We start from the raw sequence: 24,001 nt of genomic DNA, 5'->3' as shown, positions 1-24,001 counted from the left end.
TTACGATCTTTGGCTTAATTAGAGGACTAAGGGCTGCATTGGTGCCCTGGAGTCAGGAAACATACTAAGTTGCACAATTTAAAACCGCATTAACTTTCCATTTTAAAAGGTGCAACAGGAACATGTCTTTCGACATCATGCAAAAACGGCAACTTTGTTTAGGCAACCGCAGGTCAATATTCTGCAGCTCCCCTGGACCTTCCACTTCCGTGTTATGAGATTGGATTGACCAAAGATATAAATCTTTGTAAACAGGACCTGCAAAGGGAGCTTAGGGGGCCGTATCACTAAGCAGGATTACTGAGTTAGCCTAGCTGAATAACAGCACTGAGTAAAACCTTCCCAAATCTTCCCAAAGCTTACGACCAATAGCAAGGCAACTGGAAACAATATCTGACATTAATTAACGTTAGCTAATGTTACACTTGGCAAAAGTCAACTAGCGAACTCGTTTACTGTATGTTCTTTACTGACAGCTGTCAGCTGAACATTTAGGGCTAGATCCAGCTAGCCAGTTAGCAAAACTACGAATTCGGCGCACGTACTGCCAACGTGTCAAGGTCAGGTCTATGCATTTGCTTTGCGAAATGCTAGCTAAGGCATTTCGTTCATTGTTCTTGTGTAGCGCATATTTAAGGACGTTTTTGTGTAGCAACTGTTCGCTATTTCTTTACATTACAGTGGAACAAGCCTAAAATGACAGGTTTGTACCATAGACTGCATTGTACTGACTGAGTAAACAAAAACGTACGGTCAGGCAATTGAACCGTTAAAACAATATTTGCACAGGTAAATAACACTGCACACATTCCATATAACACCAAAACATATGCATCCGTTACAATGGTGTCCATAAACACTGCATACGATTTCTGTGGATCTTTTACTTACCGATTGTTAACCAGTGAGCTAGCCCTTCTCCAAAGCGCAGAGGTTGTCGGGAAGTGCTTCCAAACACTGACATTCCTCCGGATAGAGCGCAGAACTGTGTGGGATAGAGTCACCGAACCAAACACGCCAGGGCTAGGTTACTGTACGCACTGTACGCAACAAAGTCTGCTTTTGCGGACATAGCTCACACAGCTATTGATCTCCGCTGTAGACTGGACAGAAAATAGAAAATAGCTGTTTATGAAAAATGTCATGTAACAACGAAAGGGACCATTTATTTATTCCTACCTTATTAAAGGATGAGCCATATTTTTGGTTTGACAAATTGATTAAGGAACATGCTTTTTTAATGTTCAATACAGAAATTCAACGCTACTAATAAGAAATAATGGGGAAGCACCTCAACTATAGAAATCTTTTTTTTTTAATGACCAAGTATTAACAACTAAAAAAACAACAGTTTTATACAATGTGTTTTATATGTAATTGGCATATACTTTATTTTCCAACACGTGTAAAGTACTGTGATATGTTAATGATTCTATGAAATGAACCAAAGTCTTGCATTTTTTCAAATAAAAAATGTAGTTCCCCAAAAAACAACAATTATTGGCACCCCTGGTTTAATACTTTGTGCAAACATCTCTGGCAAATATGACAGCCATGAGGCTTTTCCTATAATTTGTGATAAGGTTAGAAAACACATTTGGAGGTATTTTTGACCATTCCTCCATACAGAACTTTTACAAGTCAATGGAAACTTGGTTACTGATTGTGATATAAAAACGTACGATACATTTCTTACATTACTAATAATAAGGCGGTCGACAAACTGCCTGAGGTGAGCGTTGACTTTTGAATGAAATGGTTCCATATTAATTTCGAAAATTCAAAGTGAATAGTCGAAGTATATTCACAAATAGGTAGAATACACAAAAGGTATAGTCACACTTTCCATTTCTGACAACACAATCCGTTCAAATATTGTTTTGTCTGCAGCCTAGTACTCGATATTTCCACGTGTCTGCATTATCTTGTGTTCCGACCCCCTATAGTTTCTATGGCGTACTCTATGGTGGTTTGTACCCTCCCACTTCTTAAGAAATCACGTTCCGCAGAGCCGAGCACTACGGTGGATTCTGTTCTGCTTGTACGGATCTTATTTGATATTAATGGTTTATTCTTTTTAATCAGCGCTTTTAAACCAGTATTGTCCGAAAATGTACAATAATTCGGAAGCCCACGGTGAGTAGCAGGTTGCGAAAGGCTACAGCTTTCTTTTATTTGCAAACAATGGCTGATATTTCTGGAATCAAAGCCACACCTTAGTGTAACCCTGCAACATTTATTTAAGTTATGGGAAGCATTTTAAATGTTGATCACGCATTCAAGGCTTTCAAGTAATCAACTGAAGTTTTGTTTTTTTCAATCACTGCAGCTTGTTGTTCTTTTTATTAGTAGGCACGAAATTTAGTCTTACGCAACCGTTGTTCGTATTAAATGAAAAACATGTTGCACTATTGTGAACTAAGTTACTACTATGGAAAATAATGGGAAAATTCGGCTTGTGGAGGTTTAAGAGAGAAATGTTTTGCTCGAATGGTAGCCTATATGTAACCAGCTGTCTCCAGTGTTGGGGATAACTTGCATAATCCACCGAGATCGGGTGACTGCACTAAATATCTGAGGATCAGGTGTTGTGTCGCAGTTTATTAAAATAAAAACTGCGCTAAAGTCAATATCGCATATTTGAAATTCGCAGTCAGACGCATTGGTTTAATATCTTGAAGACCCGAACAAAGTTTGATTTTTAAAATGTATTTATTTTGCTTCTTTCTTTAAGCAATGTACCCCCCGCTGGCGTCAAATTTCGCGGCACCCAGCGCGCCTCCTGCCGGCATGTTTGACAATGTTCCTGGGTATGAGGGCACCACTATGGGAGGAGGAGGTATGTAAAACAACACGTACATGTATAGATATTCCTGTACGTTTTATGGGAACAAGACACACCCACACACACAGACCCCCACACAGACACACCCACACACAGACACAGACACACACACGCACAGACAGACAGACAGACAGACAGACAGACACACACACACACACACACACACACACTGTGGCCACTTTACTAATTACACCTATCAAGGAAGCTACTGGGGATGTTTGAATACTTGAATGCTGGAAATGGGCGATTCCATCGTTATGGATGTGACGTTTGGAGACAAAATGACAAACAAAATCCCTCAGAAAAACCTATTGCATGATGAAAAATGTTAATGCATATTATCATAACACCCACTTGGTTGAGGGGAATAATTGAAAAAATATTGTTAAGACAGAAAAAATGTGACACAAATAATTTGGGGAGAGTGTACACTTTCTAAAAACTGAATTTTGAAGTCTAATGCATATCATAACACATTTGTTGTCATCTGAAATGGTTTTGAATGTTTTCAAGATGGCCACCAAACAGCATTGATTTCAAGTGGTAATGAGACTGATAAATCCATTTTTAAGCATTTTCCTGTTGTTAGCCTACATTTCCAAAATGGTCCCAATCGACTGTTTGGGACATAAGTTTAATTTAAGTAAGCAAATTTATGTTTTCATGCTCAGGTTGACATTACTGTGGAACTGACCAAATATTCCCGAGGGATTTTGGTCCACGCTGATTTGATAGTATCACCTAGTTCCTGTAAATGTTTTGGTTACACAGTCGTGCTGTTCCGTCTTACTCCAAATATGCTCCGGATTGTAGTGTGAGATTGGGATCTGGGGGCCGTGCCGGTCATTAGAGGAGGCTGAAGTCAGTGTTTGCGGACCTGTTTACCCAGTCGGCCCAATACACACGTTCCTGTTTTTCATGTCCCGAATCGCGCATTCCACCTCGTCTCAATGGTGTGCCACCACATGACACGTTTTGTGGGAGTGTCTTTATTTTTTTGTCGTCTTTCCTGTCTGTCGATCGAATGCTTTGCGACTGGCCTACATGCGTTCTGTCTGGGTGCTGTTACACTGTAAATAACCAATTAAGATGACGAGAATGGCATAACGGATGATGTCAGTCACACTGTCATACGGTACATTTTATTACTGTAACCTCTTGTCACATAATTTGCAGATAAAAGTACTGACTATCATCTGTTATGCCATCCTGTGACAGCTGTTACGTCAGCCTTATGGTTCAAGGAAAGTGTTCCTGAGTTGCTGAAACCCGAATTTAAGGACTATGAACACAGGCAGAGGGTGAGTCAACATGTCAGTGAGCCTTTTTCAATGATAGGAAGGGATTTACAATGGGATGTAACAATGTTTTAACACACAAATCTTACCTATTTCACCTTTAAGCAGGAAAAGGGAAAAAGTATACATTCAACACAGAAAATGTACCCCTTTCCTACTGTTTCGTACTGTGGTCTAAGACGGGCCGAGCTGGCTTTGCCTAGGCTCCACAAAAACAAACAAAAAATGCCTCCGCTACTTTAGCACTCTGGCGCAAGAGGTCTATTGACAGTGCTCAAATTCCACAAGATCCAAACCAGGTTCAAAAGGTGACAAGTGTAAAATAAGTGTAAAGTGTCAAAAATATATATACAGTGAAAATAAGGAAAAAAATATACAAAGACAACAAAAATTATTTAATACCCATTCAGTTAGTAAAATTCCTTTTGTGCAGAATTATTTTCATTTTATCACTAAAAATAATTGTCCCAATACTAGCAGAACCACGCGTGTGCAACTCAAGGCAGGCACTACTTAATCAGCCTGAGTTGCCATGGTTCTGGTTGGGTGCTTACCCTGGTCCTGCTACTGAAAACATTCAGCTACATTACATTACATTACATTATTGGCATTTGGCAGACGCTCTTATTCAGAGCGACGTACAACAAAGTGCATATCCATAACCAGGGATAAGTTCGCTGAAAGACCCTAGAGGGAAGTACAATTTGAACTGCTACCTGTACAACAAAGATAAGGACGAGGGCCAATTATTTTTATTTTTATTTTTTATAAACAAGAAACAAACAAACAGAGCAAAAGTGACCAAAGTTAACTATCAAAACACTGCTTACCTAGCCAACTAAAAAATACCGATACACAAAGCAAGTCACAGAGACAACAATTAAGGTTCACATGGAGGTAGGGAGGGATGGGGAGAGGTGCTGCTTGAAGAGGTGTGTCTTCAGCTTGCGTTTGAAGGTGGGGAGAGATTCTACAGTTCTGACCTCAACGGGGAGTTCGTTCCACCACAGTGGAGCCAGAACAGACAGCAGTCGTGAGCGTGAGGTGGAGGTTCGGAGAGGGGGAGGTGCCAAGCGGCTTGTGGAGGCTGAACGAAGAGGTCTGGCAGGGGTAGATAAGCTGGGGAAGACCCCTTAACTGCTTGGAAGGCTAGCACCAATGTTTTGAATTTGATGCGAGCCATGACAGGCAGCCAGTGGAGGGTAGTAAGCAGGGGGGTGACGTGCGAGTATTTGGGAAGGTTGAAGACCAGACGAGCTGCTGCATTCTGGATAAGTTGGAGGGGTCTGATGGCGGATGCTGGGAGGCTAGCCAAGAGGGAATTGCAGTAGTCCAGGCGGGACAGAACCATCGCTTGGACCAGGAGCTGGGTCGAGTAGGGGGTGAGAAAGGGGCGGATTCTCCGTATGTTGTGTAGGAAGAACCTGCAAGACCGGGTCACCGCCGCAATGTTCTCGGAAAGGGACAGTCTGCTGTCCATCACCACGCTGAGGTTCCTTGCACTGGGTGATGGCGTGAGTGTGGTATCCCCGAGGGAAATGGAGAAATCCAGATGGGGAGAGGTATTAGTAGGGATGAATATCATTTCAGTCTTGCCTGGGTTGAGCTTTAGATGGTGGTTGTCCATCCAGCTCTGGATGTCCCTCAGGCAAGCAGAGATACGGGCTGAAACCTGCGTATCAGACGGCGGGAACGAGATGAAGAGTTGGGTATCGTCCGCGTAGCAGTGATAGGATAGCCCATGTGCAGTGATCACAGGGCCAAGGGAGCGAGTGTAAAGAGAAAAAAGAAGCGGGCCTAGGACTGAGCCCTGGGGAACTCCTGTGGCGAGGGGCCGAGGTGTCGATACCGAACCAGCCCAGGCAACCTGGAAGGAGCGACCAGAGAGGTAGGACTCAATCCAGTCCAGGGCTGTGCCACAGATGCCCGTTGCTGACAGGGCAGACAGGAGGATGGAGTGATCCACAGTGTCGAAGGCAGCAGAGAGATCTAGAAGAATGAGGACAGAGGAGAGGGAGGCTGCTCGCGCGGCATGGAGTGACTCACTGACGGAGAGGAGCGCAGTCTCTGTCGAGTGGCCCGATCTGAAGCCAGACTGATGGGGGTCTAGCAGGTTGTTGTTAGAAAAGAAAGAAGAAAGTTGAGTAGAAGCGGCTCGTTCGATAGTTTTAGAAAGGAAAGGAAGAAGAGATACCGGGCGGTAGTTCTGGATGATGGAGGGATCCAGAGTAGGCTTTTTTAGCAGCGGAGTGATGTGGGCCCTCTTGGAGGATGCCGGAAAACAGCCGGAAGACAGGGAGGAGTTGACAAGGGAGGTGACAAATGGGAGAATGTCAGGTGTGATAGTTTGGAGAAGAGAAGAGGGGATAGGGTCAAGGGCACAGGTTGTGGGGCGGTGGGAGAGCAGGAGTTGAGAAACAACGGTGTCACAATAATACAGATGGACAACGGAAGACTGTACAATTAAACTCAAATACAGCGCGCTAAACAAACGATAAGTACAATAAAAATACACTCACCAAGCAGTTTATTAGGAACATTTTTACTTTATTTCATCTACTTATTCATGCGATTATCTAATCAGCCAATTGTGTGGCAGCAGTGCAATGCATACAATTATGTAGATACGGGTCAGGAGCTTCAGTTAATGTTCATAACAACCATCAGAATGGGGAAAAATGTGATCTAAGTGACGTTGACCGTGGAATGATTGTTGGTGGCAGACGGGGTGCTTTGACAGAAACGCATTGTTAATGAGACGTCAGAGGAGAATGGCCAGACTGGTTAAAGCTGACAAGAAGGTGACAGTAATGCAAATGACCACACATTACAAGAGTGGTAAGCAGAAAAGCATCTCTGATCACACAACGCATCATTACTCTAAGTGGATAGACTCCAGCAGTAGAAATAAAAAAAATAAGTTTAATCAATACCTAATAAAGTGCTCATTGAGTGTATACATTCAACAGACATTTAAGAAGTGTGGGTGTGTATGTATCTGCTAGTCACAAAATATTAGGGGGCGTATTGGGTGTGGATATGTTTGTGTGTTTGAAATCGGCAACTAACTTCGGGTGTGCACCCCTGAAGAATGTGCGTTATTGTATCAATATCCCCACAAGATATTGCACATCCCCCCACAAAATGTTGTATCTTTCCTGTCAATTCATACACTTCACCGGCACACTCCAAAACATTGCACCTTCCTACTATGGCATACACTCCATACACACATCCACATAGGCCTACATTCCTCATCACATCATTCAGTGTTGTGCAGCAGTGCCTGTCTGCTTTCTGATTGATTTTTGTATTTTGACTGATTTTGTAACTGTCTGTCACACCACGACCAGGTGGCGGATACCTACCTCCACCCGCCCCTATCTGTCCTCCACCTGCTCCAGAGCCTGCTCCGACACAACCAGAGTGGAAGTAAGGCTCTAATGCTGTCCTTAAACTGCCGTAGTGTTCACACACACACACACACACACACACACACACACACACACACACACACACACACCCAGAGTGGGAGTAAGGCTCTAATGCTGTCCTTAAACTGCCGTAGTGTTCACACACACACACACACCCAGAGTGGGAGTAAGGCTCTAATGCTGTCCTTAAACTGCCGTAGTGTTCACACACACACACACACACACACACACACACACACAACCAGAGTGGGAGTAAGGCTCTAATGCTGTCCTTAAACTGCCATAGTGTTCACAGACACACACACACACACACACACAACCAGAGTGGGAGTAAGGCTCTAATGCTGTCCTTAAACTGCCATAGTGTTCACACACACACACACACACACACACAACCAGAGTGGAAGTAAGGCTCGTAATATTCCCAATGTGTTGGGGTGGGGAAATGGCATCCTTGGTATTTGGGAATGTGAGCGGGTGTGTTTGATTTTGCGTAGCATCCCGTCGATCAGCGAGGACACCGCCCGGGAAGCCTTCCGCCTGTTTGCGTCGGGCCACTGCTGCTGGAGCAAGGCCCCGGCGCAGGACGGCGTTATTACCGCCATGGACGCCTTCAACACCTACAGGGTGAGGCCCGCAACCACTCCTGCAACCACGGAAACGCGCCCGTGTTCCGCAGGATCTGAGGGGCGCGGGACGCTTCCCACTCCGGACTGAAGCTTGTGTGTGTGAGTGTGTGAGTGTGTGAGTGTGTGAGTGTGTGAGTGTGAGAGTGTGAGAGTGTGAGAGTGTGAGAGTGTGAGAGTGTGAGTGAGTGTGAGTGAGTGTGTGTGAGTGTGTGTGAGTGTGTGTGAGTGTGTGTGAGTGTGTGAGAGAGAGTGAGAGAGTGTGTGAGAGAGTGTGAGAGAGTGTGAGAGAGTGTGAGAGAGTGTGAGAGAGAGTGTGAGAGTGTGAGAGAGTGTGTGAGTGCGAGTGAGTGTGTCTCTGTCCGTGTGTGAGTGCGTGTGTGTCTCTCTCTGTGTGTGAGTGTCTCTGTGTGTGAGAGTGAGTGTGTCTCTGTCTGTGTGTGAGAATGTGTGTGTGTGTGTGTGTGTGTGTGTGTGTGTGAGTGTGAGTGTGTGTGTGTGAGTGTGTGTGTGAGTGTGAGAGTGAGTGTGAGTGTGAGTGTGAGTGTGAGTGTGAGTGTGAGAGTGAGTGTGAGTGTGAGAGTGAGAGTGAGAGTGAGAGTGAGAGTGAGAGTGAGAGTGAGAGTGGAGCTCCAAACTGGAGCTCAGCATGTACTTATCCACTGCTGAAATGCCACCATTGTTTGATGTTTAATGTATTTTCACTACAGTTCTTTCAATTTTATCAGTTTTTTTCTGATGTCATTATTCAGGAAGACAGTTCAAACACAAAGCCTTGGGATTGGCCTACTATGTCCTGTAGCAGGTTTAAGATCTGGAATGTGTTTCCATGGAAATAAGCCTAGCTTGATATAATATTAGAAACCAGGAAGCCAGAGTTGCTGCACAGTATATACAAAGGTTTGGCTGCCCTACTCATAAATACCACATGTTCATAGCATATATACAGTACTTTAATTTAATCAGATTCTCAGTCCTTTAAGATATTGTGCAGTTGAATTAATAATTTATTGAGAGTTGTACATGAAGAACCAAAGTAAATACCGCAATATGCTCCAATTGTCAACAGTTGACGCATTAAATTACAATGTTTGGGTTTGTAGGCAAAAGGGCCCTTCGTCGTTTCTAAAAACGCGAGGTGCAGACCTGGCAACCTCTCTGCCGTGCTCTGTTTAGTGGGCCATCAATCAGAAGAGAAACTGGATGCAGAACAGACATGTCCAGCCAGGTCTACAGCCCTCAATTATAGAAAGGACTGTTATGCCAACTACCAACTCGCATATTTATTTAATGAGTCATACAGTACATTTTCATGAATGGGCATGATCAGGTACAATACTATGGCATAGGGTGTTTTGTACTGTATATAGCATCAGACACTCCTGTTGCCAAGTGGAACATGCTGTAGTTAAGGAGAAAATGGGACTGAAGTAACAAGAGGTGAATATTTGGTGTGTGGAGAGAATTGGTGGTGATTCTGTGAACGGTCACAGATTCCCAGGTGAAGCGTTATTGGGGCACGTCCATAAAAGGGGCACGTCCTCCCAACGGTGTGCAACATTTTGCAATGGACGTTGAGGTATATGAGAATGAACACTGCCTATTGATTTATTGCGGTCGGGCTTTGGGTTTGTTTTCATTGGTGACCTAGATGTGTCCTTGTGTCCCTCGTTTAATGATGTCATTTAAAGAATGTTCTGTACAGCGAGCTACTCAAATTCAATTTCTTATGCTGTGATCCAAAGACATGCAGGTTAGAGACGACAGATGGAAATTGGCTCATTAGCTAACTCTGATAAATGAATAAAGGAAAAATGCCTCAATTCCACAGTGTTACAGTGTGTATCTAAAATTGTTCTTAGTTTAGAAAACCCTGGAACTGACCCACGGGTGTCAGAATCCAGTGCAGGAGGGCTGCAGAGTGCTGGCTTAGGGTTGATTCTTGTAGCCCTTAATTAGCTGCGGATTAAAATTCCTCCAGAGACACAGCAGCCCTCCAGGCCTGGAGACTGAACCTCCTGTTCAAACACATATTGTTGTCTGATAAAGGGGTGCGCCGTGATTTACGTGCAAGGCTAGTGTGTGGGTGGTGGTTTCGGTTGTGACCAGCATTGGGAATTCTGTGAGCCGACCTGCAGGTGAACTGGGAGAAATTTCTGGAAAGTGAATGAGATTTCAGAGGCCCACACGTTGAGACGCGTTTTTGCTCTGCTTGTGCCCTCCGCAGTACCGTCTGGAAACTTTCACCGAGTCCCGAAGCACAGAGTGGGACCACGAGCAGTACGACGGTAACTACCCAACGGGGCGGGAATGTCACGGGGCGGACGTGGTGTAGTCCCACTTCTGTTTTCGATGCTGGAAAATGAGAAGAGTGTAAGAGGAGATGTATGTAGCCTTTGTTCCACAAGCTGTGTAGTAACCGCTTTGTCCTTTTCTGAAACGGTGTTCATCACCGAGTTGTTTGAAATGTAATCGCTTTGTCCAATTATGCTGTGGTAATCTCCTGAGTCCGAGTTCTTTGCTTATTTTATTTTTTCTGATCTCGTCTCATCCCTCATCGGTCTTATGTTAATTTACTTTACATTTTGTCGTGACCGATTCCACCGTGACCTCACTGTCGATGGTGACTGAAGTGTGCCCTGGGTTTGTGCTGTTAGGTCAGCCCGTGGATGCCTACACCCAGCCTGCCCCAGGCCCATGGGACATCCCGGTGCAGAGCCCTTCCCACTTCGAGGAGCGCACCGAGCACATCAAGGTCCCCTACACCTCGTCAGTCAAGGTACCACCCTGCGGGGGACCAGTCTTACGGACACCCAATCTCTCCATGCAAAACTCCATTTAGTCCAGGACTAGGCTTAATCTGCGTCTGCAAAACCATCCCTAGGAGTTTCTCCGAAGAACTTACCCAGCTGGCTTGGCCAGGCGCAGGAGGAATGGAATCAGATGATGACTCAATGTAGAATACCTGAACACTAGCAAATGCTCCCCTGTGGTTTATTCAATTGCAATGCTTCATCCCAAGAGGTGTTTGGCAGGCGGAATAAACCGCAGAGCAACCCTCGAGGGTGCCTAGGTTGGTTAATTGAGCCAGACGGGAGGAACAGAAGGTGGGGTTTGCACTTGAGAGTTACCTCATAAGTTTCAATAGGCCAGTCAAGCTCATGTAAGCTTAGGGAAGGATTTGAATCCAGACCAGTTACGCATCCGGCCCAGGCCTGGTGTGAACGAAGTGCAGGCCAGTCGCTCGGGTGGGATGGTCTAATGCCTCTGTGCCGCTGCTGACCAGGACAGGACCAGGTTTGGTGGACCTGAACCAGGCACTTTCCTCATGTACTTACCCAAGGTAGAAGAGTTGTCCTCGGCATTGCCACATTTTGCCCCTGGAATGACCTTGATGATAATTATAATGCTATTTAGCTGATGCGTTTATCCAATGCGACTTGCAGTCGATTAGACTTAGCAGAGGGACAACTCTGAAGCAATGCGGAGTTAAGGGCCTCGCTCAAGGGCCCAACAGCTGTGTGGATCTCATCATGGTTACACCAGGGATTATAATGATTATCATGTTATATGAATCATATTATGTAAAATATATACTCTTGTCTATACCTCAGGTATGATAAGCTAACCTTTAAGCGTGCAGGTTCTTTTGATGGTATTTCAAATGTGAAAGAGGCTTCTGGATAGTGCTGTAGTTTAATGGGCTGGGAGTTGTTAGACTGTGGTTGTCTGTGTGCGATGTGATTCGGGAGTCCAGGATGTTCAGAGTTGGGGTTTGGGTGAGAGAACAATGCAAATGGAAGTTCTGGTTTATTTTCCTGCAGGATTGTCACGATTGCCTGGGACAGGGCAGGAAGCCATGCACGGAGTGCGCTGGAGCCGGGAATGTAAGACAAGAACGTCCTCCCTCCTTCCTCTGCTCACTTTCAGTCCCAGGAGTGCCACGTGCCACTCTCGACCTCATACCTTTTTCAACCAATGAAAATGACCGCTGTACTACTGCTTTCAGCTCTACTACTGCAATCTCTCAGCTCTCTCAATTTTACCAACCAAAGTCAAAACCTGTTGGGTAGCGTCAATAGATATTGGGCTTGGGACCGAAACAGTTAAAAATGGTTCAAGGTGCATGTCGCTGAATTTACAATTAGGGAAGTGACAAATCATCAGTTGTAGTAACCGGTTACCATCCTATTTTTTAAACGGTTAACCGATACTGCTTATGACCGCGAGGGGTCGTATATATATGTTTTTTTTTTTTTTTTCAGTTTTTCGCTGAAAGCAGGGAATTTTCGCTTTCAATATCCAATGGATGAATAGCCTAATGATAATGTTTTGCTTTATTTATTTTTATGTAGATAGCGCATTGTGGAAAGCGAAGTAGTGTAAATTCATGTGTCAAGTAGTGTCAATTCATGTGTCACACGGATGAAGAAACGCCATAGAATAAGCCATAAGTGAACTAACAGCTACAGATTTAGAACACACAGAAATTATTTGACAACTATAGTACTGTAGCATTCAATTCCACGCGGTGTTTGCATTCTTAACCCCCTGTAATGGCCGCAGATTGCTTGCTTGTAAGACTGTAGCTTGTGCATTGAATGTAAACAGCGTATTGTAATATTTTGTGCAACATTTGTGCAATGATGTTTTGCTTTGTTTATTTTTATGTAGATACAGTATAGTGGAAAACTACGTTCAGTTTGCTGGTAGTTTGAATTTGTGTGTCAACGAATAAACGTGGATCTTCTGTGAACCTTAACCCCTTCCCCGCCAATTATTTTGGAAAAAACCTGTCATTTTCAGATGATTTAAAAAAAATTATATTTAATGTAGTATTTTTTATGCTGATTATGAAAAATAACTTATTTCATTTTTTACCCATTTTTGTGGTTGAAATTTTATTTTGAAAGTAAAAGTGTTTAGACGTGTTTCCTCGTCTGTGACTGAAAAAAACATTCGGTAAAAACGTATATACTCGTCTCCGCCGGGGAAGGGGTTAAGAAACGACACAGCGTTACAATAACCCATAAGTTAACCAACAGCTACAGAAATTATGTTGATAACTAATACTGTAGCATTCAATTCCCTATGGTGTTTGCATTTTAAACCCCTTGATTGCTTGCTTAATACGTCTGGTGAAGAACGTGCATTTATTTTATACTGAGCTTACAATTTCCCCTTCATAAAAAATATACATATATCGGTTATCGGTTGCAAATCAGTTTCAGTTAACCGTTTAACCATTCAAACCCCTATTTACAAGACATGATTTAATGACCTGCCTTGCATTTCATTATGTGTATTACTTGTCATTTTTTGGCTTTGTTTGTTTTTGGGGGGGGTGGTTGATTGGCACCCTGTCCCACACAGAAAGTTTGCTGGAGCTGCAGCGGGGCAGGGGTTCGTTCCGGGGACGACCAGTGCAACCACTGTAGCGGCAGAGGACGGGAGAAGTGAGTAACCCTGTTCCTCGATTTTGCCGATATTCCATAAAAGTCAGTCCCCATCATTCCACAACCTGTGGTCGGCATTCCCCGCCGTGATCCTGGAGAACTACGGGACCATTACTCGACAGAAGCAGCTGATACCACAGGAGTGCGATTCTCTGTGAGTTGGACTGGCAGCTGTCCAGATCAGTGATGCCCTCTCTCCCTTGTTGAGAGCTGCACAGTGCCTCCGACGGGAGCAGACAGGTTCTGCCACTACGGTTTTTTAAAGCAGTTTATATTTCACAGTGAACACCTGTATCACCTGCTTGTGTTCCTGCTTTTAAGGTGTACACTACTGTTAAAAAGTTTTAGCACACGGTTTTCAAGAAATTTGAGATAAAAAGAAATGAACACCTTTTACATAAAATATGTCTAATTGGATTCATCAAAGTAGCCACCACTTCACTATCCTGTGAAGTAAAATATTTTTAGCATCTGATTATTCACTTCTTACCTTGTTCCATTTGAGGTAATTTGCAGAGGTTAAGATACTTAATGTTCACCAAAAACAGAGTGCTAAAATGTGAGTAGAGTGTACTAAAACACGAGTATTAAACATTCGAGCGGTGGTGTAGCTCTCCTGGACCATTTATTTTACGCGTTTCTCCCCATTCCATATTCCCATGGCCACTGGAATTCACTCTGCTGCGTTGTCCCCGTTCCTTCCCTGCAGCTGCTCCGATTGTCACGGCCACGGATCCAAAGAGTGTGAGACCTGCCACGGGAAACGGCAACTCCTCGTCTACATCAAGCTCAGCGTCAAATGGCAAGTCTTACGACTCAAACCTTCAACTGGATGTGGTGTTCATTCTCACTCGGGCAGTTTAACCCTGGCCCCTGAGAGGGACATTTTTCTGTACTATTCCTATATAAGTGTCAATATCTCAAAAACAATTTACTGCACACACATGGTTGAAGACTTAAGGCTTGAAGAAGAGGCTTGTACCATTCATAAATGAACATGATTTTTTTGACGTAGAGACATTGTATCAAGGGTTGTTATAATATGCCTTTTATTGTCTCAGTCTGTGACTCAGGTCAGCCTTGTAAGTCGTTAACATGGTGTGGGGGCACCTGCTGTTTTATTGCCCTGCTTTGCAAATAAGAGGCTGATAAGAATCTAGAGTGCTGTTCTTGCTAGTGGAGAGTTTTTTTTGACAACCAGGCATCGGCATCTTGCTACATTGCAGTTTTTATTATCTTAGAAATATGAATGCAACAATAATTTGGGATATCCACGACTCGACCTAAAGGGGGCAGCGTGGATGCGGTTAATATTACTGTAAAATGGCAGGAGAATTTTGAATACAGAGGGATGTATCAACTATGCATCCACCTATCCATCCATCTATTCAAAGTAATGTAAATAACAATGATAATACACATTTCAAGTCATACGTTCTGTATGTCGGGATTCTATGGGTGTGGTCTTGACTCTTCACCCCACCTCCCAGAATGTACCACCCAGAAGTAAATTGTCTTGGAGAAGGAGGGAGACAGGGAGAGTAGGAGGAGGTCGGTAGAGGGATTAAAAGATGAAAAATAGCAACATGCTAACTCCAAACAGAAAGGCCCCCCGGTCAGGATTCAAGCCCTGGACATTGTGGTTGTGAAGCTACCGCCATGCCACCATAGCTCCTGCTACAAATCTATAAAATCTCTATATACAAATCTCATGAAACTATGGGAAGAGATATGCAATGAACTAAAACATGTATTGGCCATTAGGTCAGGGAATTCTTGATGTCATCAAGGACCCTGACCCAATAACTCCACCCATTCAATCCCCACATAGGAATAGATGGAAATGTTTAGACGGATAGAAGTTGATATTGCAATGCACTTGATTTCTCTAATTTTGCTGATGCTTAAGACATACAGACATACATACGTACATAACCCACAAACAATCATTCCATGGTCAAAGTAACTTAGATCACATTTCTTCCCCATTCTGACATTTGGTCTGAAAAACTGCTGAACCTCTTGACCATGTCTGCATCCTTTTACGCATTTAGTTGCTGTCAGATGGTTGGCTGATTAAGTATTTGCATTAACAAGCTGATGTACAGGTCTACCTAATAAAGTGGTCACTGAATGTATGCTCTGATGCCATTTTATCACCATAGTTAAATGTGTATTCTGTATGGAATTGAATTTTGTCTGTTTCACATCCTTTTTTCTGTACAACTAAAGGCTGTTTTCTACTTTTGCATAGTCTGTACAGGTTGTGTGATTTGCATTGTGTGCAGCACACAAGGGAGCAGCGCATTTATACTTGTGCAGCATGTTACACCGGTTGCACAAGCCGCGCAATCACAACTCAGGAATAAAGTGTATTTTTAATATTTGTTGGCAAAGTATGCTGGTATCATCATCATCAACAGGAAGCTAAGGAATTGTTTGAATGAACATTAAGCCATGTCATACCACCAGTGAACCAGTCATCTGTGCGACGTATGCGTATGCGGGCAGCGGTTGCTAACTACGTTCAGTGCCTTCGGAAAGTATTCACTCTGCTTCTCTTTTTCCATATTTTGTCGTGTTACAGCCTTACTCCAAAATTGATTCAATTTTTTTTTTTTTTTCAGCAATCTACACACAATACCCAATAATGACAAAGTGAAAAAGGTTTTTTAGAATTTTTTGCAAATGTAAAAAAATGTCATACCACGTACATAAGTGTTCACTCCATTTACTCAGTACTTTGTTGAGCCGCCTTTAGCAGCGATTACAGCCTCAAGTCTTCTTGGGTATGATGCCACAAGCTAGGCACACCTGCATTTGGGGTATTTCACCCATTCTTCTCTGCATGTCCTCTCAAGCTCTGTCAGGTTACATGGGGAGCCTATTTCAGGTCTTTCCAGAGATGTTAGATCGGTTTCAAGTCCGGGCTCTGGCTGGGCCACTCAGGGACATTCACAGACTGTGCTTAGGGTCGTTGTCCTGTTGGAAGGTGAACCTTCGCCCCAGCCTGAGCGCTCTGGAGCAGGTTTTCATCAAGGATCTCTCTGTACTTTGCTCCATTCATCTTTCCCTCGATCCTGACTAGTCTCCAAGTTCCTGCCGGTGAAAAACATCTCCACATCTGCCACCAGCATGCTTCACTGCTCGGCATTCCGGCCAAAGAGTTCAATCTTGGTTTCATCAGACCAGAGAATCTTGTGTCTCATGGTCTGAGAGTCCTTTAGATGTCTTTTGGCAAACTCTAAGCGGGCTGTCATGTGCCTTTTACTGAAGAGTGGCTTCCGTCTGGGATACCATAAGGCTACCATAAAGGCCTGATTGGTGGAGTTATGCAGAGATGGTTGACCTTCTGGAAGGTTCTCCCATTTCCACACTTAACGCCGGAGCTCTGTCAGAGTGACCATTGTGGTCACCTCCCTGACCAAGGCCCTTCTCCCCCGATTGCTCAGGCTTGGTTTTTGCTCTGACATGCATTCTCAACTGTGGGATCTTATATAGACAGGTGTATGCCTTTCCAAATCATGTCCAGTCGATTTGATTTACCACAGGCGGACTCCAATCAAGTTGGAGAAACATCTTAAAGATGTAATCAAAGCTGGCTCAACAAAGTACTGCGTAAATGGAGTGAATACTTATGTACGTGTGATATTTCAGTTTTTTATTTTGCATAAATTTGCAAAAATTTCTAAAAATACTTTTTCACTTTGTCATTATTGGGTATTGTGTGTAAATTGCTGAGAAAAAAAAAAAAAAGAATTTAATCCATTTTGGAATAAGGCTGTAACATAACAAAATGTGGAAAAAGTAAAACGGAGTGAATACTTTCCATAGGCACTGTATGTGCTTTAAAATTCCTGAGTACGCACGGTTGTTGATCTTCATACGTCTCACAACTCCTCTGTTTTATGTGTACACCACAGAAGTATAAAACGGCCTTGTGGGTTGCAGGCTACGCAGGTGGTTGAAGATTGATATACGTGTGTTTTAAGAACAATATTTTATAACATGTCTGTCCACACTCCCCAGGACCAATAACAAGGAGGACTTTGTTGTGGAGCAGTCGAGTGGTTTGAAGATTGAGAACTTGGCATCAGTGTCCGGGAAAGAGCTCTTCAAAGACACTCAGTACCTGGTAATGAGCCCGTTTCAGAACCCTAACTAAGCAACTAACACCTAGAGTGTTTGCGACTGTGTGTGTGTGTGCAAGTTCCTGCATGTCCGCACGTGTGTGTGTGTGTGTGTGTGTGTGTGTGGGCCAAATTGCCATCAGTCGCTAAGAAGCCTCTAGCGAGGGGTTGTGGGTACAGGGGCTGGTTTCAATTCCACTTTAACACATGCCCTTCCCTTGCTGTCCTCCCTTGAGAGAGGCATTTCCTGACGACCACAAGCAAACAGGTACTCTGCAAGGGAGAACAAATGATGACGATGAGATGATGAACAAACCAAAAACGGAATGAACCGGCCTCACCAGTTATATATATAAATAAACTTGACCCTGTGCCCAAGTAATGTCTTTTTCCATCCGATGACTTTGGAATGGTATGAATAATTCATAATAACCACGTTAGCTTATTTCTTGGTGATAAAAACACCCCAGCCAGTCTTCTAAAACACTAGTGAGGATTTCTTAAACTTCACTTAAAACACGGACAGAAAAAGACATGTAGGTCTCTGCCATTCCTCAACATACGCTCATGAATTATAGCCAAACTCCTTTTTTTTTTGGCCTTTTCTGTTTGTAAGCAGGTTGAGTCGCTACTCCTTTCACCCCATGGGACACTGCATGCTTGGATTCCCCTTCTTCCTGGTCGTGTGCATTGTATACCTTTTGCGGGAGGAGGAAAAACATGGGAGTTTCCCTCCCCTTTCATCGGGAGCGAACCCCATATGGCGTCCATATTTCATCCTGCCATTTTGGGGATTCCCCGCTTGAAGCAAAGGAAGGGAACATCATGAAAGTGTACAATCTGGAATCAACCCAGCCTGGGTTCTGTCTTGCTGAAGTAGGGGGTTGTGGGTGCAGGGCTGTTTTGCTCTTTCTAATAAGACCACACATGAATATTGTAGGAGGTACACAAACTCCGTCATTGAATACCTCTAAAAAGTTTCCTTCTGCTTTTAATGTTTGTAGTTAAATCTAGCCAGTAGCAATCCACACCTTCAAAAAAGCAAAAAAACCTAATTGGACCACTTTGGTTTCTGCTTGAAGCAGGAATGAAGATTTAAAAGATCAGACTTGAACAATCATGATATAGGCAATTAGATGTTCGATTGCATTTGAACTCAAAATCAAAAGGACTTTGTTCCTTTCAGCATGTGGACTCTTGGAGGAGGGGGCGAGTGGTGGCATAAAGTAATACAACTCATTGTAGTAGGGAGTAAGGTTCGAGAGAAAACAGGCAGCTTTCCTATGGTTTAACAACACACATTGAGTCTCTGAAAGGCTATAATCAAAACTAGTTATCCGGGATTTTCTCTTCGCTCTGGAATAAATCAGGTGACTGAGGTACACTGGGTGTGACTCTGGCAAGAGAAACAAGGCCAGGTCAAATACTCGTCAGGCTGCAGTGATTCTGCATATGCCGCTCGAACTGCAGAAATGTCCCCTTCACAATGCTCAGCATTTTCACAAGTGCATTACTATCCCAAGAATGTAGTCGTATCAAGGCATGTTGAACAAACAGTCGAGGTCTTTCATAAATGTCTTCAGCCCGGATCTGAAGCATAGAGTCTGAAAGACAGTAAGTAGGACAGGGATGGGCAAGGCGGACCATATCTGTTTCTGGATTTCAAACCAACTTCTGCTCTTAATTATTTAATTAGCCCAATCATTTACATGATCTGTTATTCATAGCCACATTCCTTGATATAATGTTCTTGTCTTATTGTGGTCTAATTTCAGTGAATCGGTCTGATTGAGCCAGGGTAATTGGTGGCAGAATCCTGCATGTACACCAGCCCTCCAGGACTGGAGTTTACCCATCTCTGATAAGCCTCGGATAATCATCAGTTCATTGGGATAGTTTCCCAAACTCTCTGAAGCCATGACCCTCTTAATTTACTTGGGACAGCCCATGCCCTCCCCTTTATTAATATTTAGCCTTACGAATGCTTGTTATGAAGCCTTATGAATGTTGAAAGGCACGGATGTCACCTCAACCCCTGAACTCCTCCCACGGTTTGGGAACGGCACCACAAGGGTGAGGGCTGTGTGTGAGCGATCATTTATGAAACATCTTGACCGGTGTGTATGCAGCCAAAACCTAGTAGTGAAAGGGTTGAATATGGGAATATGTTTTGTAAAAAGGGTAGGTGTAATAAGCTAAAGCTTCAGCCTACACCTGATCGGTCAATATTGTTATTCATTATTTCCATGTGCATTCATTCTGTAAAGATAGTTCATAAGGAATGAAAGAAATGACTACGGCTACTACTAATGTGGTGATTGGTGGGCGCCCCTGTGTGCTCCAGGTGTACCCGGTCATGGGGTTCCCCGACCCCGCTGTGGGCCAGGCCGCGGAGCGTCTGGTGAGGGACCATCAGGACAGGCACTCCCGGTCCTCTCGCATCCTGCAGCAGGTGGGTCCTGAGGCTCCCCTGCGCCCCTCCGTCGCCCAGTGCCCCCTGTTCCCCCTGTTCCCCTCTGTCCCCCTGTCTCCCTGCCCCTTTGTCCCCCTGTTCCCCTCTGTCCCCCTGTCTCCCTGCCCCTTTGTCCCCCTGTTCCCCTCTGTCCCCCTCTGCCCCTCTATGTCCCTGCACCCCTCTCTCCCCCTGCGCCTCTCTGCCCCCCTGCGCCTCTCTGCCCCCCTGCGCCCCTCTGTCCCCCTCTGTCCCCCTGCACCCCTGCGCCCCTCCGTCCCCCCTGCCATACTCCCGGCCTGCTCCACACTCACTCTCACTCTCACTCTCACTCTCACACACACACACACACACACACACACACACTGTGAGCACCTTATTAGGAACACAAATACTGGGTAGGGCCTCCCTTTGCTCTCAAAACAGCCGCAGTTCTTCATGGCATGGATTCCACAAGATGTTAAAAACATTCCTTTGAGATTCTGTTCCATGTTGGCATGATTGCATCATGCAATGTCTGCAGATTTGTCTGCTGCACATTCATACTGCAAATCTCCCGTTCTACCACATCCCAAACCTGTTCTATTGGATTCAGACCTGGTGACTGGGAAGGCCACTGAAGGGGGGTTCAGATGATGTCCCCTGGCCTCTTTTTTCTGATGCAATTTGGAGGCTTTTGGTGCATTTTAATGTTAAATTAATGCTTATTCTTAAGCATTGAGAGACTGGCAAAGGTGTGCGTGTAGACGCCAACAACAAGCTAAGGAGAATAAACTGGAACATGACACCACTGTATTTTGAGTATAAATGAGTTGTTCGATTTTGTGTCAGTCACAATAATTACCTTAATTGTCTTTGAACAATAACTCTTTGCATTTTAATGGATCTCTATGGGAATTGGGGGGTGGGACTAGATTTGGCTGTAAATTATGTCTTTGTCATCAAGGGCCCAAGGTATCAGATGAGCCTCAAACCATTCTGCTGCTGCCAGATATGCTGGAGATACTACAAGGGACATTTCTCCTGACTAATTTTCCTGTTGAACTCAATGGAAGAATTGTTCAGGAGAAACAACCCTTGAAGTATCTATTGTATATCTAGTAGCAGCAGGGTTGTTTGAGGCTGGTTTGATACCTCGGACCCTTGATGACTTAAAGCCACTCAGCCAACAAATGTGTTCTATACTGTATCAGCATAATTTACCGCCAAATCTAGTCCCACTCCCCAATTCCCATAAAGATCCATTCAAATGCAAAGAGTTTTAGTATCGCTTGTAGGACAACCTGAGAACAAGATATCCAGACTCTGGTAATGTTGATAGGTCACAGACATCAGGAGGTCATACTATGCAATGGATATGCAACCAAATACAAAACATGACTATTTTATTTGACATTATGTTAAAATGTCTCAAACATTGAAATGGAGGGCTATGTAGAAGTGCTGTAATTACTACATGGTGCAACCAAAATGTGTAAAAACATGATTTAATGAATTATAAGAATGTGACCACATATGAATTGCTTGATTACAAACAGTGGAAATAAAGCATTAATCAAAAAATCCAGAAAAGGGCAAGGTGTGTCCAAACTTTTATATACAACAACAATATATATATGGTACATTTTAATATTAAATATTATTTTTAACCTGACATTACCACAACCTCATCCTGATTTCTTGTACACACCGTTCAATGCCAACTTCAGCTGCATGTGATCAGTCCCTCTTACGCCTAAAAATCATCCTGAAATGATGCCTTTTGCAATGTCTCACTGCCGCCATTTAACGTTGTCAATTGTCTCTCCTTCCAGCGGCAGACTATAGAATTGATTCCCATTACCAAAGTGACATACAAGTGGAAAGGAGACAAGCACACCTACTTCGTCTATGGGAATGAGTTTGAGGTCAATGCGGATGAATACCCGGCCACCTGCTGTTGCACTGTCATGTAATTTTCTCGTTGTGTGTAAGAAATGTTGCTGACCACACTGAAGTGCTACCAAACCGTATACAGCATAGCATAATAGAATGCTAACTTCAGGTAACGTCAGGACCCCTATGAAATTGCCTGGAGGCGGCTGTCCATTAACTTAGGAATCGAGAGTAATTCTACACAGTATTATGACTATAGAAATATATCTGTGTGTTTGTGGAACAAATTAGCCTATATCCACAATGTATGTTCCTCTTGTACTCTTTTTGCATGTGTTGCGCAATTGGTAATTGCGTATTACACCTTCTGTATCTTGTAGGTCAGTCCACTAATACTGAGTGTGAGTCAAAGGGGTCCGAAAATATTGTTGGTGCAACCGTTTACCTCTTCACAAAAATGATGCAATTGCGACTAGCTTGCTAACCTCCACAAAAGCTGTACATGTTTAGTTGGCAGCTGGGGGCTTACTCTATAGAAGATTTTAACAAATTTGGCAAGATTACCTGGCTAATGTGGATTAATAAAAAGTAACATTATATAAAATACTTTGGCTGAAGAGAAAGCTGGTTTGCACTGTATTATAGTCTCTATATCATGGCATTTTAAAGACGAGAGCTGTCAGATGTGCAGACATGATCTTGCTGCATCCAGGGAATGAATCACGACTATTTGTCACCCCTTTGGCCAATCACAACCAGGACAGTTTAGGCAAGAGAAGTTGTATGTAAAATGTGTATTTTATTGCGCATAAGTTATCCTGCCTTGTATGAAGCAAATGAGCTTGATGTTCGTTTAAACCCACTAAAGAGAACACTGGTTGATTTCAGGACTTTTAAACCATCCCCATAGTCCTAAGTGCCAAAAATGTAATTATTTTTAAAAAAGAGAATACATTTACTTTTCCTTAGGGGATTATACTGTACATTCTAGCCGTCTGTTACTTTTTTTTTTTTTTTTTTTCATGATAGCTGCCTGTAAATCTCCAACCTTTAATGAAAATATGGCTGAATGTAATGTCTACTGGACTTTTAATACCTTTTAAATGCAATTCTGAAACAATTATTTTTGTGTTGTATTGATTCGACACATTTGGTATATTTAATCTTGCAACATATTATTATTTTTTGTTGTTGTTGAAGCCCTGAATTTGTTGCTGAACCAAATGCACGACAAATTAAACAATGTGCGCATGTAGGCCTATAGTTCTGAATCTGACAACAAGGAAGGAGTGCTAACCAAATAAATATTTAGGTGTGGTATGACACGCTGGTCATTAGAATCGGTTTGCAACATTTTTCTTTGCTGTCGGTTAAACATCTAAATGTTGGTTACTATAACTAGGAGTTTCCCACTAGAAGCTGCCTTTGAACACATTGTTTGGACGGCCAGATTCAGGTGCATTTCGTGTCGAATCGATACGTTTTGCAGCCTATAGGCCTACATGGCATGACAAATAAAGATGCAAAATTATATTTATATATATATATATATATATATATATATATATATATATTTATTATGTAGCCTATAAATAAAGTGGAAATAATTCAGATTCCGAGTGGCTTATTCAATTCATCACAACAAACGCCTTATTTGAGGTATTTTTGGCAGAAGAAATATGTGTTAAATGCTCACGTCCGTGTGTGATTCAAACAAGCCTACTAATATGGTTTGTACTATTAAATAAAACTAATATTGATATTGCTATGTATGGGAATTTGTCGCCGCCTTGTTATTCCGAGCATCAAGTCGCACATGTTATTCATCCTTTCGCCGTAGGAGAACGATCCGTTCAAAATTGGTTAGACTGAAAGTGTAAGTGCT

General features: G+C 43.3%; 1 protein-coding gene across 1 annotated transcript; it reads left to right on the top strand.

Moving 5' to 3' along the window:
* The first annotated feature begins 1,958 nt into the window (after positions 1–1,958).
* LOC133109633 (protein SSUH2 homolog) lies at positions 1,959–23,888 on the top strand. Its single transcript, XM_061219055.1, has 12 exons — positions 1,959–2,136; positions 2,735–2,839; positions 7,497–7,575; positions 8,075–8,204; positions 10,431–10,491; positions 10,861–10,982; positions 12,028–12,090; positions 13,577–13,659; positions 14,369–14,461; positions 17,689–17,794; positions 20,134–20,241; positions 22,056–23,888. The coding sequence occupies exons 1-12, from the start codon at positions 2,112–2,114 to the stop codon at positions 22,194–22,196; spliced, it is 1,116 nt and encodes a 371-aa protein (XP_061075039.1). The 5' UTR covers positions 1,959–2,111; the 3' UTR covers positions 22,197–23,888.
* Positions 23,889–24,001: the final 113 nt, after the last annotated feature.

Source organism: Conger conger, chromosome 14, assembly GCF_963514075.1.
Source record: "Conger conger chromosome 14, fConCon1.1, whole genome shotgun sequence".
In the NCBI taxonomy this organism is placed as follows: Eukaryota; Metazoa; Chordata; class Actinopteri; order Anguilliformes; family Congridae; genus Conger; species Conger conger.
The sequence above is the reverse complement of the archived record's forward strand: the minus strand, read 5'-3'. Positions and strand labels throughout refer to the sequence as shown.

What these genes read in the sequence shown, in the direction of transcription:
- LOC133109633 (XM_061219055.1), top strand. Translation starts at nt 2,112, where the DNA reads ATGTACAATAATTCGGAAGCCCACG. An exon ending in CCTACACCTCGTCAGTCAAG is followed by an intron (nt 10,983 to 12,027) that starts GTACCACCCTGC and finishes ATTTTCCTGCAG; the next exon opens with GATTGTCACGATTGCCTGGG. An exon ending in AGTGCGCTGGAGCCGGGAAT is followed by an intron (nt 12,091 to 13,576) that starts GTAAGACAAGAA and finishes TGTCCCACACAG; the next exon opens with AAAGTTTGCTGGAGCTGCAG.